The sequence below is a fragment of the Theropithecus gelada genome, chromosome 8, assembly GCF_003255815.1.
Source record: "Theropithecus gelada isolate Dixy chromosome 8, Tgel_1.0, whole genome shotgun sequence".
Classification (NCBI taxonomy): Eukaryota; Metazoa; Chordata; class Mammalia; order Primates; family Cercopithecidae; genus Theropithecus; species Theropithecus gelada.
Genome location: NC_037676.1, coordinates 9,837,022 through 9,857,800, shown reverse-complemented (window position 1 = coordinate 9,857,800; position 20,779 = coordinate 9,837,022). Strand labels below are relative to the sequence as shown.

General features: G+C 49.0%; 1 protein-coding gene and 1 long non-coding RNA gene across 2 annotated transcripts; both read left to right on the top strand.

Annotated features, from left to right (window-relative positions):
* Nucleotides 1-14,677: 14,677 nt before the first annotated feature.
* Nucleotides 14,678-16,584, top strand: KBTBD11 (kelch repeat and BTB domain containing 11). Its single transcript, XM_025395229.1, has one exon. It carries the CDS (start codon nt 14,678-14,680, stop codon nt 16,544-16,546), a length of 1,869 nt encoding a protein of 622 aa, XP_025251014.1. The 3' UTR covers nt 16,547-16,584.
* Nucleotides 16,585-19,506: 2,922 nt separating this feature from the next.
* LOC112630009 lies at nt 19,507-20,388 on the top strand. The gene is made up of 2 exons (XR_003120794.1): nt 19,507-19,553; nt 19,999-20,388. It is a non-coding gene; the product is annotated as an uncharacterized LOC112630009 (long non-coding RNA).
* Nucleotides 20,389-20,779: the final 391 nt, after the last annotated feature.

The following is a 20,779-nucleotide window of genomic DNA, read 5'->3' as shown; positions in this document are numbered from 1 at the left end:
GAAATAAAAATGTTGGCCAGGTGCATTGGCTCATGCCTGTGAATCCCAGTGCTTTGGGAGTCCCAGGCTGCAGTGAGCCATGATCGCACCCCTGCAATCCAGCCTGGGTGACAGTGAGACCTTGTTTCTAACAAATAATGAAATAAAAACCAGTCTGTGGACAACCTTCATCTATAAACCATATTTAGTCAGATGTTAAAAGAGTTTGTAAAGAACAGATGATAACATCAGGTTGTTCCTCTTCAGTCTCAAGGTATAATTATAGACACATTGGTTTTGCATCCACACTGCCGCCTGGCAATTGCAGGACCATCTGGATATGAAACTGTCTCTTCCTGCTCACAGAACTGCACTCTTACTTGACAGACCACAAGTCTTGATTTCTGTATCAAAAATAGTAGCTAAAATATCAGTAACAATGACAAATCAATTCTCATGTCATCAACCTTCCTTCCCTTTGCACGCAGTCACCTGGCTGGTTTGGGGTTGGCCGCGGTGCACCTGCCTTTGGGGATCTCAGGCATTTTCCCTGGACCTAAAGCAGCGAATGGTCATTGTTCCCCCATCACGAAGTCTGAGTAGCAAGTACAAGCTGAATAACATCCTACTTTTGAGAATCATGCTGACGTTTTTGATGATGCAGGTGAGGCAGAATTGGGACTCTGTCAAATCTTAACTGAAACAAAACACAAAAAGGAAGTAGGAGACAGGGGTTTCTGCCCTCTTTTCAGTTTATACCAGTGATGCAAATAAACCCATGAGATTATTAGAAAAGGCCGAGTTTGGGAATCTGTTCTACATCCAACTCTGCCATAACTTGTTTGTGATCTTGGACAAGTCTCTCTATGAAACCAACAGCTCAGAACTTTAAAAATGACAAAACACAAGTTTTTATTTAGATTTCCATATTTCCACTTGGCTGGAACTTTTAGTAACTGAGTAAGTTACGCAGCGGCACAGGCAGGAAGAATACAGAAGTAACCTGAGCATTCTTACCTGGTGATTAACTTTACTTAGGTATGTTTAAGGTTGTATGGTTTGCACTCATTTTTATTAGCAGGCCAGATTACTTAATTGATAAATAATGGTAGTTATTTAAACATATGGCATTACACTTTAAATTGTAAATTGTAAAATATTTCAAACACCATAATGCAATACAAAGAAACACTCATGGACTCATGGATCCCACTAAGATTTAATACATGTTATCATTTTGCCACTTACGCTTCAAATATTTTTTGTGTGTATGTAAGAAACCAGATGAGGCCAGGCGTGGTGCCTCACTCCTGTAATCCTCTGGGAGGCTGATGCAGGAGGACCTGTGGAGCCCAGGAGTTGAAGACAGCCTTGGCAACATAGTAAGACCCTATCTCTCCAAAAAAAAAAAAAAAAAAAAAAAAAGAAGGAACCCAAGTGATATAGTCTATCTCGTGAACAGAGACACTGGAAGCCCTGTGGTCCTGTCACCGGCCTCCTCTTCAGAAGTGATCAATACACAGTAATCCATGCCTGTCCTTCATTTCTCTGTTTTTACACTTCCCTAGAAGACATAGGTGTTTTTTAATGGTTAAAATGTATGTAAATAGAATTATCCAGTATCTTTCTGCAACTGCAAACCTTCAGAAATTCAAAATTTTGTTCATGAAATTGACTCATGTTGAGACATGCAGATCTAGGTCATTTATTTGAACAGTGTTAGCGTGACACAAAACCCATCTAGGAGTAGCTGAATCAGTCCTTTTTTGTAGAAAAGGACACAAAGCAATCTTTCTAAAACCCAAGACTGATCATATTACTGTTCCCGTCACTGCTTCCTTTCTTTAGAACGCCGTCAGTGGATCCCGTTGTGGTCAAGGTGACCGGGCCCCTGTGCTGGCCCTCCCAGACCCCCAGCACTCCCTGCGCTCCAGCCACCCTCAGTCTCTAGACCCCGTCAAGCTTGTCTCTATCTCAAGGACTCCTCTGGCTGCTCTCCTGTTCCTCTCTCAGGCTGCAGCATGACTTTCACATTCTGGGAGGATGCACCTGTCCCCACAGAAGAACCAGGTCCATCTGTCCTTATCTCCTGGAGTCTTCTTTTATTATTATTATTATTATTATACTTTAAGTTCTAGGGTACATGTGCACAACGTGCAGGTTTGATACATAGGTATACATGTGCCATGTTGGTTTGTTGCACCCATCAACTCATCATTTACATTAGGTATTTCTCCTAATGCTATCCCTCCCCTAGCCCCCCAGCCCCACACCCCCCTACAGGCCCCAGTGTGTGATGTTCCCTGCCTTGTGTCCAAGTGATCTCATTGTTCAATTCCCACCTCTTGAGTGAGAACATGTGGTGTTTGGTTTTCTGTCCTTGTGACAGTTTGCTGAGAATGATGGTTTCTAGCTTCATCCATGTCCCTACAAAGGACATGAACTCATCCTTTTTTATGGCTGCATAGTATTCCATGGTGTGTATGTGCCACATTTTCTTTAACCAGTCTATCATTGATGGACATTTGGGTTGGTTCCAAGTCTTTGCTATTGTGAATAGTGCCTCAATAAACATACGTGTGCATGTGTCTTTATAGTAGCATGATTTATAATCCTTTGGGTATATACCCAGTAATGGGATGGCTGGGTCAAATGGTATTTCTAGTTCTAGATCCTTGAGGAATTGCCACACTGTCTTCCACAATGGTTGAACGAATTTATACTCCCGCCAACAGTATAAAAGCGTTCCTATTTCTCCACATCCTCTCCGGCATCTGTTGTTTCCTGACTTTTTAATGATTACCATTCTAACTGGTGTGAGATGGTATCTCATTGTGGTTTTGATTTGCATTTCTCTGATGGCCAGTGATGATGAGCATTTTTTCATGTGTCTGTTGGCTGCGTAAATGTCTTTTGAGAAGTGTCTGTTCATATTCTTTGCCAACTTTTTGATGGGGTTGCTTTTTTCTTGTAAATTTGTTTGAGTTATTTGTAGATTCTGGATATTAGCCCCTCCTGGAGTCTTATTGCTGGTCCCTTCAAGCCTTTGTCCTGTTTCCTGACTCCATTCAAATGCGTGCAGTGGCTCAACGCTTGCCTTCCGTGCTGAGGCTTGAGCCCCGTGGGGCCTAAGTCTGTCTGGTTGCTTGCTACTATTTTAGTAGCTGGCACACTGTCTGGCACATTGTAAATACTTAATATATATATGCTCAATAAATGAGCAAATGAATGAATATTGTTAATTAATTGTCAGTATTGAGATATCAATGTGAATTTAACAGATCGAACAGTTGTGAGCAATTGTAGGATTTATTCAGCCCAGGAATCTCTCATTTCTGATTCCAGCTGAGCCTGCTTGGTACGACACTCAACTTTGATTTCAGTTTTAAAATGAAACATTTATTTTGAAAGAGTCAAGTTGACCCAGACATTGCTCAGAGCTGGGCTTCAGGGCTGGACTTTCAGGAGAGTCTTTCAGCCAGTGCCTCTCTCCAGAGCCTTGGTGCTCTGGTGCGACCTTGGTATTCATGCTTTATGTTTGGCTGAATCAATAATTCTTGAATTGGAGCCACAGGGAAGGGCAGACGCTTCCTATTTCAACATATTTTCAGTTTGCACCCCAAGGACACTCACAGAAACCTAGAGTAAGATTTGTACTCCTCTGACTCGAAGACTCTTTTGAGTGAATGCACTGATTTATTTTCATCCAGTTTTCTTTCAGTACTTCCAAATCTGCGATTCCAGTGAGCACAGTCTGTGTTATAACTAGAGCGAGGGCAGGTGCCAGCAGCTCCCTGTCCAATCTGGTTTGGACCAAGTCGACCGCACACTTCCTGTGCAAGGATATCTCATTCCTCTCCTACTTTCAGGTATGGTCCATGCAGGTATATCATCATGTCAGCAATGAAGGAATGACGGAGACACTAAGCTCCATACGGCATGGATCTCAGAACATTTGCATTTTTTAAAAATCCACCAATCAGATGCAGGAAGCAGATCAGGAAATCCACGCAACACGTTTCACAGCTGAGGTGCCCCCTCTGCACGATGCATCGCCTCACCGAAGAGCTCACAGCAGGCAGCGGCTAAGGGTCCGGACACACGGGTGCCCCCTCACCTCCCTTGTGTCTCGCTGCGAACCCGACCGCAGAGTCAGAAGCAGGCATCCTCACGGGGTGAGACCACAGGGACTGGAATCCATGGCTCTGACCAAACCTCTTAAACTTGTGACCAGCAGGGATGAATTCCTGCTAATTTGTGAGCACCAGCTTACTAGGGAACAGATAACAACGTCTCAGGTGTTTGTTTTTTTTTGTGTTTTTTTGTTTTTTTTTTTTGAGGCCGCTTGTTGAAGGCTCCAGAGACAGAGGAAGAGAGGAGAATATTGGACTTTGGTGTTGGTCTGCTGCTAATTTTGCTCAGTCTTCTGAGACTAGAAACTTAGTATTTCTATGCATTGAGCATTTTTTCATTTATTGAATCAAGATGCTGGTAGGTCTGCCTGTCTCGAGTGTGAACTGTGAGACTGAAATGGGACAGTTGCCGGGAAGATGCTGGGAGCGTGTCCAGGTAGATGCTGCCGGGCCTCGGCGCCCTGTTTGGATAGATGTTGCCGGGCCTCGGCGCCCTGTCCGGGTAGGTGCTGCCGGGCCTCGGCGTCCTGTTCCNGCCGGGCCTCGGCGTCCTGTTCTGGTAGGTGCTGCCGGGCCTCGGCGCCCTGTCTGGGTAGGTGCTGCCGGGCCTCGGCGTCCTGTTCCGGTAGGTGCTGCCGGGCCTCGGCGCCCCCTTCTTGTCCTGCTGGGGGGCCTCTGTCATTTGGGAAGACCTTGTTCTGGGGGGCACTCCACCTGCGTGTGGAAGGCTTGCTAGGGTAGCGGCTGCACTGTGCTCCTGTGAATACCCTGTTTAACTCCAGGACCGCCCGGTGAAGTAGCTTTTGCTTTTAGGCAGAAAGATTACAGTTTCTAGGGATGGGAATCCCCACACACTAGCCTAACCCAGAAGTGGCATTTATTAGCACACTTACCTCAGAAGCCCCCAGAAACTGTTCTTCAGCACCACTCGCTGCAGTGGTGTCACTCTCCTGTCCTCTTCCCATTTCTTGGTTTTCTGCTCTGTGCATTGTTTCCTTTCTTCTGCTGGAGATAATGAGCTTTCCCTTGATTCCAGCTCTGTGATCCATGAGGGCAAGGCCCTTGCTCCCGCATCAGCCCAGAGGCTCGTGTATCGCCCACACCGGGTCAGGAGAGCTCAGGGTATCTTGTGGACAATGAGCTGTGACCAGCCCAGCCAGGATCCCGAGACCTGCTTCCTGGGGGCCCTGCACTTCCCTAAGGGAACTCAGTGATGGAGTGGCAGAGAAGGCGCCCACTGGTGAGTGGGTCTTCGCGTTTTAGGACGAGATCACTGAATTGAGCAAATTGCCTGGGCTCTTGGTGGGAGTAAGTTACAGGGAAGAGACTCTGACTCGGGTGTGTCCGACACCAAAGGGAAGGCCTCAGAAACACACTGATCTTCCAGCTTTGCCAACACGTGCTTATTTCATCCCGGCAGAAACACCGTGAGGCAGGTGTCCTACACGAGGAAGTGCCAGAGACGGGAGATCGTCTGCCCAAGGCCTTTAGTTGAGGAACGTCTAACTTTCAAGCCCACCTTCCCTTTTCTGAAAGGTGCCTGAGCAGTACCTGATTGTCACACAGGACACGCACTTCTGGACTCTGCCCCTCCTGTTCATTCCACCAGGAAGAGGGGCGGGTTCCTGCCGCGCTTTGTCGCTGCCTGAAGGGGAGCACGGATGAGTTTTCTCATCCCCGAGCCTGGGTTTCCTCAACTGGAAGACAGGGCAGTGCTGCCTACCTCCCGGGGTGTTTGGAGACTGTGGTAACTGATGTCACCCGCACAGTTCCTGCACGCAGTAAAAAACACAAATGTTAATTCCTGCACGTGACCCACGCGTCCCCCAGATACACTCGGCGAGGAGGAACAGGCAGGGGAGGAAGGGCTGGGCGGATGCAGGGAGAGGGGCGTGAGCTTGGTGGAGGCTTTTTCTTACATTGGAAGCGGGGGTAGGAAACACTGGCTGGAGGTGTAGGTACCTAGAGAGATTTCCCAAGGTTGGAAATGCTCCCCATAGTTCAGGAATATGAGTTTAAAATCATGCCTGTTCCTAATAGATTTAAAAATGTGTAAAGAATAAAAAAAATCATAATAATAATCGTCTCAACCCCCATCCTTATTGTCATACTTTTTTTCTTTCTGTATCTTAAGACTTTTTCAAGTTTCATAGACTTTTTCTATGCTTTAAAACCCACAACTTTTTTTGATTATAAAAGCAGCATATATTTATTTTAGAAAATATTGAAACTCAGCATTTTATTTAAGAGATAATAAAACCTAGCTGTAATCCAACATCCAGATATAACTATTGATCTCTTTTATTTATTTATTTTTTTAAAAAACCTTTTTTGTGAGATAGCCCCTACTTGGAGCTGTCATGTGGATAATATCTTAATCTGCCATTCTTTGTGTAGTTTAAAAACTTGTTTTTACTTTATTATTGTTATTATTTTTGAGACATGGTCTCATTCAGTTGCCCAGGCTGGAGTGCAGTGGCATGATCTTGGCTCACTGCAGCCTTGACCTCTCCTGGGCTCAAGTGATCCTCTGACCCCAGCCTACCGAGTAGCTAGGACTACAAATGCTGCACACCACCACTCTCAGCTAATTTTTCTTTTTTTTTGTATTTTTAGTAGGGAAAGGGTCTCCCCATGTTGCCCAGGCTGGTCTCGAACTCCTGACCTTAGGTTATCCACCCACCTCAGCCTTCTGAAGTGCTGGGATTACAGTCATGAGCCACCATGCCCAGCCTCTGTGGTTACATCTGAGTATTTTCAGAGTTGCCATTGTTTTAGCTTCCCTGGCTAACATCCATTCATCTATCCATCTATCCATCCAATCACCCATCTGTCTATCCATCCATCTATCCGTCCATCCCCCACCCACCCACCCATCTGTCTATCCATCCATCCATCCGGTTGCCCTTGCAGAGCCCAGCCTGTGCTAATGGTAGAGTGAAAGGTAACCCTCCTTTTTGTGAATTTTATATTTTTAAGGAAAAGGATGACACATACACCTCCCTATCTGTAATGATACTATGTGGTGCTAAAATAAGACTTTCTCTGCAAACACAGACTGTGGAGCAACTAAAACCAGAAGTGAGGAAGGCTTATTAGAGAACGCACCATGGCAGCTTGAGCTTAAAGAATGAGCAAGAATTCTGCTCCTCAAACCAGAATGGGGGTTGTCTTAGGCAGCGAGAATTGCACAGGGAAAAGCTCCACTATTAATATATGAATACACAAATACTCCCTACACACACATACACACACACACCCATAGACGGTTCATCAGGAGAGCCACAGGCAATTCCATAAGCTCGTGCAGTAGGACAGAGGGGAGTGAGGCATGAGGGCGAGTGGGTTAGGAGCAGATTGCTCAATACTTTATTTACCAGCCTATGGTAAATAGACTTCAAGAATATCTATTGTGTAAAAGCTCTTCTTCAGGAAATTCCCAATACTTTTACTTCTTCCAATTAAGTCCTGCTAGAAGATTCAGCCTACTGTTATTCCCCTAAATGACCCCCGGGAAGGCAGGTGGGAGACAGCTGGTGGAGCCGGGCTGGGCCTGCCCTGCCCTGCCCCAGGACCCAGTGCTGCCCTGTCTCCCACTGCATCATGCTCAGAACTGCACAGAGCACCCTGACTTGCTTGGGTTCTGCCTACAGGGTGCAGGGGCAACCGGCAACCTGCCTTAACATTCCCGAGGCTTCGCTCAGCCCCGTGCATGGCTGTGACAGGCGTCAGCTCGGACGGGGCCGGGAGTCTGAATGACTCAAGAGGCATCATGGCACGGTGGCTGATGGCGTGGGCAGTGGAGGCAGTTGCTTGGCTCATTTCTGGCTCTGCCCCTTAAAACTGCATGGCTGATAAAATGCATATTGATGAAATCACATAAATGGCTAATCACAACACCTCCCTCCCAGAAGGCTCCTGCGGGTGCCGTGTGTGAACATGATGTAACACACACCAGAACGCTGCCTGGCAAAATAGATGCCACCGCTCTGTGTCCGTTCGGACTTACGTGTCGTCAGGTCATGCTGCAGTCCAGCTGGTGTCTTAGGATGTCCTTCATAAAAAAACAAGCTAAAAGAGGTCAGGTGTGGTGGCTGACGCCTGTAATCCCAGCACTTTGGGAGGCTGAGGTGGATGGATCACTTGAGGTCAGGAATTCGAGACGAGCCTAACTAACATAGCGAAACTCCGTCTCTACTAAAAATACAAAAATTAGACACGGTGGCGGGTGCCTATAATCCCAGCTACTCGGGAGGCTGAGGCAGGAGAATCGCCTGAACCCAAGAGGCAGAGGTTGTAGTAAGCCGAGATCGTGCCATTGCACTACAGCCTGGGTGACAAGGGCAAGACTCTGTCTCAAAAAAAAAAAAAAAAAAAAAGTTAAAAGAGTATAGATTGTGCTGTGGTGGGACAGACGCTAATTCATGTTGCTAGGTATATTATGGAACATTTACTTATTTATTCAGTTACTCGAGAAACTCCACCCCGCAGTAGACACCCTCCCCATTTCTAAACTACACAGAAAATACTGCCTACAGTTGGCTTTAGTTTGCTTTTATCCCTGTAGTATCTCGTTGCCTGAACCATTGTAGGTATCCTGAAGGCAGGCACTAAGAGCAGAATCCACTTTTCTCGTCCCCCAGGACAGCACAGAACCTTTTGCTTTTAGTAGCCGTACGGCCAAGTTAAATATGGGCTGCATTTTACAAGGAAAATATACTTCCTGAGTGGTGTTTCCTCCTGGCTAGCTTTAGGCTGTGTAATTCTGCACATTTTGATGGTCCCCTTACACTATTTTCTATGCCTTAAAGAGTCCTGAGAACATGTGGATCAGAGCTGGGCGTAAGGACGGCCATCTCCACGGAGCATCGGTGTCAGTGACGGCACCGAATCCCTTCTTGCTTCCCCCACCTTCGATCTTGCCTGCCCAGAAGCTGTGGGCCTGTTTTCATTTGGGCCTGGAGAGAAAATAACTTTGAAAAGCAGTATGTGTACCAACAGTTGAAAGTGAATCAATACATTGAATCAAAGAGAAATCCTGACCAGGCGTGGTGGCTCACACCTGTAATCTCAGCAAATTTAGGAGGCCGAGGCAGGTGGATCACTTAAGCCCAGAAGTTCAAGACCACTCTAGGCAACATAGCGAGATCCTGTTTCTACTAAACATACAAAAATTAGCCAGCTGTGGTGGTGCACCCCCGTAGTTGCAGCTACTCGGGAGGCTGATGTGGGAGGAGCTCTTGAGCCCAGGAGTTGGGGCTGCAGTGAGCCATGATTGTGCAACTGTCCTCTAGCCTGGATGACAGAGGAAGACCCTGTCTCAAAAAACAAACAAACAAATCCTGAGATTCCCTAGAGGTTTCTAAGATGCTATAATTTTTCTTAGATTTATGGCTTTTCTTTCTTAATTAACCTCGCGATTCATTGGCTATTTAACTGTGTGAATGGCATCTTTCTGGTGCTGATGGAGGCCATGTGGGTGCGGCCCACACAAGCACTATTCCAGGGACACTGTGGTCTAGCGGGGTGTGGCGGGACACAGGCAGTGTGTGTAAGACGCTGGAAGGAATTTTTGTTTGTTTTTGAGACGGGGTTTCACTCTTGTTGCCCAGGCTGGAGTGCGATGGCGTGATCTCGGCTCACTGTAACTTCCGCCTCCCGGGTTCAGGTGATTCTCCTGCCTCAGCTTCCTGAGTAGCTGAGATTACAGGCCTGTGCCACCAAGCCTGGCTAATTTTGTACTTTTTTAGTAGAGACGGGGTTTCGCCATGTTGGTCTTGAACTCCTGACCTCAGTTGACCCACCCGCCTTGGCCTCCCAAAGTGCTGGGATTACAGACTTGAGCCACTGCGCCCGGCTGAAGGACTTAGAAGCAAAACATACCACAGAAGTTTACATAAACTGCCTAAGTCAATTAATGCATTCTTTAAAAAAAATTAAGCTGACTGTAATGATTTGAAAGGAAGATTCTTTTTAGCAAGCAGTATTACTAAAATAGAGAATGATACTTAATTCTGAATAAATCCTAACGTCCACATTAAATATATAATGTGCACTTTGGGAAATCCTACAAAATCTTATTTTTTAATTTGTATTAAAGAAATGTATAGAAACTTAAAAGTTTAGATATTTATAAGGCCCAGAAGAAACTTACATCCTCTGGAGGGGAAATACTATGTCTATTTTATTGTTTTCATTGAATACTATTTATATTTAATTAGCCCTTGTTCTTATGAAATGATTTCCTAATTACCAGCAAGAAGGAAACTGGTCACTTACTGCCGCACCCCCACATGCCTGCCTTGGAAACTGCAGTGCTGACTTTCTGTGTATCACCTGGTTGTGACTCCAGAAGTGGGCTCAGGAAACCCCTGTTGACTTTCACGCAGGGAAAAATTCCTTCCAAACGCTCTGGTGGGGGGCGGGAGAGTTTCAGTAAATTTCACAGTAACAAGGATGGATGCTCCTCAGGGAGCCTCTTGGTGACATTCTGATTCTAGAGCCAACCGCACAATGGTGGTGGGAGGAATCCCTTTGGAAATCCCTGACTTCCCATCCGAAAAAAATCTGACCCTAACAGTCACCGCAGTTGCTGACGCCTCAGAGGACTGCTAAACCCAAAGGCCGACTCCTTTCCATCTATTTTAAGGTAAACATTTCAGTAATGGGTCATTCTGGAAAAAAAACCCCAAAACCCAAAAATCTCTTAATGTCGAGTTTCTTTTAACATCATTTGAGACAGAAAAGGGCCTCCTGCTTAACCTCATTTTCCACGTGGTGTCTGACACCACATCCATTCTGCAGGGAGACCCCCGGCAGGGCAGGCACGTTTAGTGCTGTGAGACCGTCTCCCAGAAACGCTGCCCAGAGCCTCCTAGAGGGGGCAGCGGAGGGCTCCTGAGCCCCTGATGCAGCCTTGCTGCTCCTCGACAGCGTAGCTGAAGATCTTGGTGTCAGAAACAACATCGCTGATGGTGGTGGACAGGGACCTGCTGGCCTGCTTTGGCTGTATGGTAGGTGATCTCAGTGGAGTGGTGTCTAAGAGGCCTCGTGATTCCTCCTGGTGAGAGTGCGAGGCTGTACCATGCTGAGACCATCCCTGGCTCTGCCAACTTGCTCTGTCTGTAATGTGAGCAGGGAGACGGCGGAGACGACAGAATATGATAGGGCCACAGAATACGAGAAGGCCTCCACTTCTTGCTGGAAGGGGCCCCTCAGAAGGACACAATTTAATAACGTGTGTGTGTTGGAAAAGTAACATAAAGACCGCTTGAATCATGACTTTTGACTGAGTTTTATTCTTTCTGAGGCCAGCTGGAATAAGAACCAGTTCTATCCCAGGTGTGAGTTGAACATCCCAAATTTGAAACTGAAAATGCTCCAAAATCTGAAACGTTTTGAGTGCTGACATATTATGCTCATTGGATCCTTTCAGATTTGGGGTTTGGGGAGTTGAAATGTAAGTATAAATGCAAGTATTCCAAAATTCAAAAAATGGGAAGTCCTGAAGAGCTCAAGCATGTGGGATGAGGGCTACTCAGCCTCTAGCCAGACGGCTTCCTTGTCGGCACAGCAGAGATGGGTCCCTTGCCGCTGGGGGCGCTGCTGGCTGCTTTCCAGTGTATGTTTCATCATGGAGATGTCTCTCTTGCTTAACTGAGGTTATAACAAAATGTATACTTATCAAACACTCTTTCAGGCCTTGAACTGATTTCATAGGACTTTTCAGGGCAGAGTTCCAAATTTAAGCTTTTAAAATGCATTTTTCTGATTGCATGACTTCCCTTCAGTCTGTGACGATTAATTACATAAAGATGACTTTCAGCATGGAGGCTCCTCTACACCGCAGGACAGTCCAGCCAGGGAAAGAACTAGGGAGCACTGAGACCCCTTTCTAGGCCAAGAAGAAAGTTTACTACATTGGATTTCTAGGGGCTGTGTCTTCTGTATCTTACAGAAGCAGTGTTAAATGAGTAAGCCAACTGAGACAGCCAGTTCTCAGATTTTATTTCAGACATGAGGTTCGTGTGTATTTCTAATCCGATAGAGAAGTTGGTCTTAGATTTGCTCTCCCTCTCCTTTGTATGACTCAGCTGGCTGGAGAGACTCTACCGTCTTCAGGGTTGGTGCCCTTCACTGATGCAGCTTCACAGCTTTTCTAGTTTGGGTCACCCTTACATTGTGGTCCTTTCTCTGGCCCTGGACTGGGCACCACTGGACAGCAGGATGGGGGCCTGGGGTGAGCACCTGTCAGTGTGGGCATGGCTGGGTGAACACACGGGGACCCTTGTGTCCTGCCCAGCCATTGTCTATGACCTACCCTGGGGATCAGAGCTTCAGGATACTCAAAAATCTTCTTAATATTACATTCCCCAGGCATCTTATGACAATTCTGTGCACATAGGGAGTGTGCCAACATTTTATTGTGAAAGATATCTGGCAGACAGATGGAGGGAGAGAAAGAGACGGGGAGAGTTAAACGTCTGGAGTTTCCAACTTGACACTTTTATTTCTGAGAATACTGGGAAAGCCTTTTCAGGGGCAGAGTGACAGGAAGAGCAGGGCATTTACAGTAAGCAGGTAACACTATTGCGTATAATAAGTAGAACATCAGAAGATGCTGGGGATTAAGTATCATTTTACCCATCTCACTTGAGAGCTGAACACGCATTCTGTGTAAAGATAAGCCTGGTCATGTTTTGGATGATTTTGTTGTCTACATTTTTTTCTTTAGAAAGCCAGAATGAAGTTGCCTTATGTGGACTCTAAGACCTCTAAGTTTCTTCCCAGTACGTTAGGGAGTGTCCGTGAAGCGTTTGCCAATTTAGGCTGGATATTTGATTGTATTCTATAATGCATCTGCCGGCACTCACATCTGCCTTCCACATACTTCATTCAGTCTTTCCGCTTTGATTTTCCTTTTGCTGCATTTAGGCTGTTTGGATAATTGCTTCTCTGAGGTTTTTCAGGGTTGTAATTCTAAGAGTTTAAACAGATTTAGGAGTTGGCGCCATTTGGGGTCCTGAATTCATGCTGTTGGCTGAAGCTGATTCCAGAGAAGCATCCTAACGCCTTTCTACAAATAGTTGTAACCGAATTTGAAATAATTAACTGGGAAACACTGAAAGAAAACTTGTGATCTGTTAATAAATTAGTAAAATCACACAATCCAGTCAGGCTTTCTCACTAAAAGGAGTTCTTGATGCTACTTACATTTTTTATGTTGAAAACAGGAAATTGTTGATACTCGACTGCTTTTGACCTACAGAACTAGTAACTTCATATGGTTCAACCGATGCGTGTCAGGCCTTAATGTTTGATGGTCCCTATTGCTTGAACTGGGCTCTCCTGAGTTCTCAAAATCAGGAAAGGAATATCGAGAGGGTACTTTAACAAATTCCTAAATAATTCTGCATGTCCTATTCATCAAACTCTCCAGCAGAGAAAAATCACAACCCCTTTACAACCAAAACTGAATTCTGTAATCTGAATATTGGAGAGGGAAGGGTGGTAGACTCCACTGACACGAAATAACCTTAGTGAAAAACGCACAAATATCCTCTCTTTCTGTCCTATAAACAGGAACAAGAGAATGGTGAGAGGACGCGGAAACACCTGATATCCCAGCAAAGGAAGCTGCAGAGGAAGGGTCCTGCCCCGTGAGCAAGGACGGCCTCCAGGAGCACAGCGGCTTCTCCTGACACCCCCCTGGCAGTGAATTACGGATGACCCCGTATCTGGGGAGGTGCGGACGCCGACACACGGGGAGAGCTCCTGAGACCAGCGCGCAGGACCAGTGTCCTCCCCGTGACCTTGCAGTTGTGTAGCCACAAGTGGGAGCCACAAAGAAGGAGAGCCCACAGGGGGACTCTTTTCAAGACATGGGGTTAAATCAGGGCTCTGAAGTTGGGGCCACAGCCAATCTCAGCTTTCTGCGTCCTGGGGGTGCGGTGATATGATGGAATGTGAAGTGAGTGGGTGAGCACGGACTCCTGAAAGGGCGCAGCAGATACCTGGTTATCCGTTACTGCAGAGACACCTGGTCAGCCGGCGTTGCAGAGAGGGACAGCTAGTCAGACTGCAGAGAGAGACACCTGGTCACTCAGACTGCAGAGAGACACACCTGGTCACTCAGACTGCAGAGAGACACCTACCTGGTCACTCAGACTGCAGAGAGACACACCTTGTCACCCAGACTGCAGAAACAACCACAGTCAACTGCAGCTCCAGTCAGTGCTGTATGTTGGCTGACGTGGTCTTGCACCGGCTGGAGATCCATTCACCAAGACTCTTGGGCAGAGTTAAAGTGATTGGGGTTCAGAAGTTCAGCAAGAGTTGGACACACCCCTCCTCACTGGAGAGGAGAGGGGAAAGGCGGGGAACTGGGAGCAGCGTGTGAGATTACCCCCCTCACACACACAGCAAAAAAGCGTGGACACACAGAAGTGAAATCTGATCGCGTGCCAGGAAAAGCTGTGAGGCTGGAAACCCCGGAGTAAGGCTCGACCTTGGCCAGACCTGCAGGCTGTGGAGCCGGGGGAGTGCGGGCGCAGCACAGCCGGGCCATGGAGCACGCGGTGGCCCCCTGCGTCCTCTACCCAGGGACGGAGCCCGGGGCTGCGGGGGAGGGCGAGAGCGAGGGCGCCGCGTCCCCGGCGCAGACACCCTGCAGTCTTAGCGCGTCCCTGTGCTTCAGCTCCGGGGAGGAGTCCCCGCCGCAGTCCCTCGCCTCAGCGGCGGAAGGCGCGGCCACCTCCCCGCCCTCCAGCGGTGGCCCGCGGGTGGTGGAGCGGCAGTGGGAGGCCGGCAGCACGGGCGCCGCGTCCCCGGAGGAGCTCGCGTCCCCCGAGGAGCGCGCGTGCCCGGAAGAGCCCGCGGCGGCGTCCCCCGAGCCGCGCGTTTGGCTTGACCCCGCGTCCCCCGAGGAGCCCGGAGAGCCCGCGCCCGTGCCCCCGGGGTTCGGGGCGGTGTACGGGGAGCCGGACCTGGTGCTGGAGGTGTCCGGGCGCCGGCTGCGCGCGCACAAGGCTGTGCTGGCGGCGCGCAGCGACTACTTCCGCGCGCGCGCGTCGCGGGACGTGCTGCGGGTGCAGGGGGTGAGCCTGGCGGCGCTCCGGCTCCTCCTGGCCGACGCCTACAGCGGGCGCATGGCGGGCGTGCGGCCCGACAACGTGGCCGAGGTGGTGGCCGGCGCGCGCCGCCTGCAGCTGCCCGGCGCCGCGCAGCGCGCCACCGACGCCGTGGGGCCGCAGCTGAGCCTGGCCAACTGCTACGAGGTCCTGAGCGCGGCCAAGCGGCAGCGGCTGAACGAGCTGCGCGACGCCGCCTACTGCTTCATGAGCGACCACTACCTGGAGGTGCTGCGCGAGCCCGCCGTGTTCGGCCGCCTGTCGGGCGCCGAGCGGGACCTGCTGCTGCGCCGCCGCCTGCGCGCCGGCCGCGCCCACCTCTTGGCCGCGGCGCTGGGGCCGGCGGGGGAGCGCGCGGGCAGCCGGCCGCAGAGCCCCTCGGGGGACGCGGACGCGCGCGGGGACGCAGCCGTCTACTGCTTCCACGAGGCGGCCGGAGAGTGGCGCGAGCTGACGCGGCTGCCCGAGGGCGCGCCGGCGCGGGGCTGCGGCCTGTGTGTCCTCTACAACTACCTCTTCGTCGCGGGCGGCGTGGCGCCCGCGGGCCCCGACGGCCGCGCGCGCCCGTCAGACCAGGTCTTCTGCTACAACCCGGCCACAGACACCTGGAGCGCCGTGAGGCCCCTGCGCCAGGCGCGCTCGCAGCTGCGGCTGCTGGCCCTGGACGGCCACCTCTACGCCGTGGGCGGCGAGTGCCTGCTCAGCGTGGAGCGCTACGACCCGCGCGCTGACCGCTGGGCCCCCGTCGCGCCGCTGCCCCGGGGCGCCTTCGCCGTGGCGCACGAGGCCACCACCTGCCACGGCGAGATCTACGTGTCCGGGGGCTCGCTCTTCTACCGCCTGCTCAAGTACGACCCGCGGCGCGACGAGTGGCAGGAGTGCCCGTGCAGTAGCAGCCGCGAGCGCTCGGCCGACATGGTGGCTCTCGACGGCTTCATCTACCGCTTCGACCTGAGCAGCAGCCGCGGCGAGGCGCAGGCGGCGGGGCCGGGCGGGGTCAGCGTGTCCCGATACCACTGCCTGGCCAAGCAGTGGAGCCCGTGCGCCGCGCCCCTGCGCCCCCCCGGAGCCTCCACGGGCCTGCAGCCCTTCCGCTGCGCTGCCCTGGACGGCGCCATCTACTGCGTGAGCCGCGCGGGCACCTGGCGCTTCCAGCCCGCCCGGGACGGCGAGGCCGGTGGCGACGCAAGCCAGGGCGGCGGCTTCGAGGCGCTGGGCGCCCCCTTGGACGTCCGGGGCGTGCTCATCCCGTTCGCTCTCAGCCTACCCGAGAAGTCGTCCCGAGGGGAGCAGGGAGCCGCGTAGGCCGGCGGGGTCGGCGGGCGTCTCCCTCGCAGGGGGCTGCGGGGCCCGGGCCCCATCGAGCCCACGGAGGAGGACGCGGGGAGTCGGGGCCGCTAGCCGTGCTGGTGGTGTGGATGCTTCGAAGGAGCCCCGAGGACGCTCTCAGGGCCGCTTCCGCTTTGCTTTCCTTTTGCTTCTCTTTGCTTCTGGGGGTCGATGCCTTGAGACCCAGGTGGTGTGCGGATGGGTCCCTTGACAGACTGGATGCGGGACACAGAGAAGGCTGTAGGATCCAAAGGGTCATCCTCAGGGCACAGTGCGGGGTCCTGAGGCAGCCTGCAGCCGGCCCCGGGGTGTCCCGAACCCCGCAGAGCACCGAGGCTGTGTGCAGAAGCCTGGGACGCAGAAGTAGGTCGCCGCGAACTATCAGGGGAAGCACGCAGAGAGGGTCACGCTTTTTATTTTTGGCTTGAGATTTAAAATTATAACTGATAAGTAAAGCTCTTTCTAATTTAGTTGAAAATTTCGTACCATGTGCTTGCTTTGGTTGGCTCAACTCCAAAAAGAGTAATTTAGTAAGCATTAAAGGTAAAATCTTTGATTACCAGTAAGATTTCTTGTCCAATATGCATTGGAAGTATTTCTTTCCCCACACCATTGCTACTCAAACGCACGTGCCTAGAGCAGCTCCGGCGCACTGTTGGACCAACGGGGCTTTCATATTTTCAGTTTAAGGGATGTTAACTGATGTAGCGATGATTTACCATTATTTAAATTTTAAGTCTTTAGTGGCTAAATGTTACCAAACAGCACATCATAAGTAAGAAAAACTTACCGGGGTGCTTGTCTGAAAAGCAATCTTTGATAGCCCACTCCGTATCCCCGGCCGCTTTCATACTCTGGAACAAGATAAAATATTATTCCTAAAAAACGGGGAAAATCATTTTGTTTTGACAGTTCTATCAAAAAAAAGTGTAGGCACATTTTGAACCCACTGTTTATGATGTTTTAAATATGGATCGTGTAGTTCTGATGAGGGAGATTAATTTTTACAATCATTATTCTAAGAAAGTGTGGCCGAGTGACAGTGGGCATAGTAAGGTTTATAACAAGGAAGTGACATGCTTATCACCATAGATTAGCAAGTAAACTGCATGTACTTAATTGTATTGAATTAAATTCCAAAATACCCTGATAGAATTAACATGAGGCTCACTGCATTGACAGGGTATGAGGATTAAAAACAAACCATTTGGGTCGTTTCTCATTTGTTTTAACATTTTACTTTTCAAGTGTGTATACAGAGGACTTACGAGTTTGAGGATGAGATTCATGCTCACAAATAGAGGCAAATATTTGAACTCCGAATCCGACCCATTCTCTTACTGTAAAAGTAACTGAAAGTTACTGGAACGTAACTAGTTAAAATCATGCCTGCTTTAATATTATTTGTTTGTTAATCCAGTGATGGGAACTGCCATCTCTGTAGAAATCAGTGGGTAATTGAAAAATAGGTTATGCTTTTTAAAGAGTCTGTCGTTATGAGAGGTCTCAGTTAAGTGTGTTTAGAAGTGATCAGCTTGAACCTTATGCATGACTCGGGGACTGGAATTTATGATCTGGGTTAGAGTATGTTCTGGGGATGTGTTTGCCCATGGTTACTCATGAACTGAGGGGATAGCTTGGCAACTTGGTTAATCATCTTGGGAAAGAAAAACACTTCATATCGCCTGACTTGATTCGCCTTTTATGGGAGTATACTGGAGAAATGGTTGTAGAAACAGTATTTACAGCAAAAGGAAACAAATAATGTTCATTTTCAGCAATGTACCATTCACACTGTCCTGCCTTTCCCTCTAGAATTTTATTATGGTAGAAATTTTTATATGAAATGGGACCAGGACCAGGCTAATATTTTCAGTCCTTAAATATCAAACTCATATGCTATTATCACTGTGATTTTACTTGTGAAATCATTCCTGTAATGTTTATTGTTTGAAAATGCAATGTGGAAATTGGGCTTCTAGAGTAACACTGTCCCCGCAAGAGGATATGAGAAGTGGCGGCTGCAGTCACGTGCAGTTCCTGTGGCTTTCCAGCATTTCATTTAGTGAAGGAATGCCCACACTAGACGTAGCACAGCCTCCTGTGGGGCCCCGGCAGCAAAGCCCCAGGTACTCCCTGTCACCTCACAGCAAAATGCACGAAGAAACCTAAAGAATAAGAGAAAGGAATTAATACCAACCATTAAAGGATGTCCAGCCAACCTATTGTGGAAATATATACAATAGTGTACACCATGTTTCTAAATAGTGATATCACATAGAAACACATACTAGAGGACCTGCCACGCCATGAGCCACGTTTTTGCTTTTGGGGGCCGGTCCCTGGGGTTTGGAGCCGCTAGGGTTTGCACCCATGAAACAGAGAAAAGCCACACCCTCCAAGGCTTTGATTCTGGGACTGCTGTGGGGAGGGCAGAGGCATTGCTGAGACTGCCTGGCGCCAGCGGATGCCCCAGGTAGGATCTTTTCGAATTCAAAGTGATGGTCTAAGTGTGCGTCCAACACTGTGTAGGAAAAAGGTTGGTGCAAAAATATTCCTGGTCATCCACCCGTTAAAAGAGTTAGATGAGGCTGGTGCCTTGATAACAGCTATCCACACTTCTCATGAAATTAACCCATATGCTGGGGGGTTTCCAAATGTCTGACTCATGAAATTAACGCATATGCAGGGGCCTTTCCAAATGTCTGGAAAAGCAGTGGTGTCCTTTGGGGAAAATGTTATGCACGGAAGCCTGACCTTTTGCTCAGTTGACAGCAATCCCTTCTCTATTGCCAATCAAGGTTCATTTGGGATGCAGAGGAATGAGCTTGAGCCTTCCTCCTTTTCCTTCCGGTTTTATTCTTCATCTTGGGAACAGCCCTCCACTCTGCACTGCTTCCTGCAGCTTTGTAGAGCTGAATTTGGAACTTCAGGATTTGGTTTCTGAGTCTGTGGAGGCACCGACTTCTCCAAGAAAATGAATGTTGTGGAAATCCTTTGGCTACTTAACTAAAACTCGTGACTGTATCAGTTTGGCTACAAATAAGAAATTAATCATCTGCTCTGTTTCTGCTAATTTCTGGTGTCACTTCAGTAATTCTGGTAGCAACCATTGAATCTGTCGGTCACTTCCTGTAAACGATTTGGAAATAGGATGTTTGCAGCGCTCTTTTGTCTTCCTGAAGTCGAGATAGATTCAAGACATAATCTCTTGTAAGACCTTAGTAGAGCAAATGTAAGCAAAAGTGCATTTTTGTGTTCTTGTTAATTTTAGATGCTTTCCTAGCTTACAAAACGTTTTATTCTTGGGTTAAAAATCAATCAACTTTCTGATTTTCCCCCTTCTGCAATGTTATTATTCATAAGAAGATAACACGAGCTGAAAATGGAAATCTGCAGTTGTTTCAGTTGCCTTGAATTTCTTTCAGTGGCCACATCATTTCCACATTTTCCACATCTGGGAGGAAGTCTGGGCTGTGCAGCCTTCAGGCACTCGGCACAGACACTGTGCTGGCAGGTGCTTCAGACACGCCAAGTGAATGGATTTGGATGGAATGCACATAAAACAGGAGACGGGTTCTCATGTGAGATCAAAGCTCCTCCAAAGCCTATTCAAGCTCTAAGCGATTCTCAAATGTTACCATTTATTAAAGGTACACTACACCTGTTGAAGGCCAAGTTCAGGCCAGCTGTTGTGATCTGCGTAATGTATTTATTAATGCTTGAGTTTTAAAATCCTGGGCATAAATAGTGCAGAGCCTTGTATGTCTGTCAGTTCATGCCGAGATGAAATAAATCATGCAGAAAGTGCCAGTGCTCCTGGCGTGCCTGGATTGCTTTTTTCTTTCTCCACAACGAGTGTCTGATGAGGCGTTTTCTCCTGTGAATCAGGGATCCTAGCTCTGCACGCGGGACCCAGGGCTGACACCTCCCACCGTCAAGTGAGGAACTGCCCTCACCGGCTCCTGAAGCTGCCCCTGCACAGAGCTTCTAAGTTGGGGTGTCCGTTCCCACTCCCAGGTGCCTTGGATTCCTCGGTCTGCTCACGGACCCCAGCAGGGGATCAGGGCACACCACATAGGGCCTCAGGAACACCAGGGTGGGCAGCACAGGAGCACGTGGAAGCCAAGGTCGGCGCCTTGACTGGTTCCCGGGGAAGGCAAGTCGGGGCAGAGGGAGCCGCTTCACTGCACTGGTTGGAGTCCTTTC

Coding starts and splice junctions, on each gene's coding strand:
- KBTBD11 (XM_025395229.1), top strand. CDS start 14,678: ATGGAGCACGCGGTGGCCCCCTGCGTCCTCTACCCAGGGACGGAGCCC.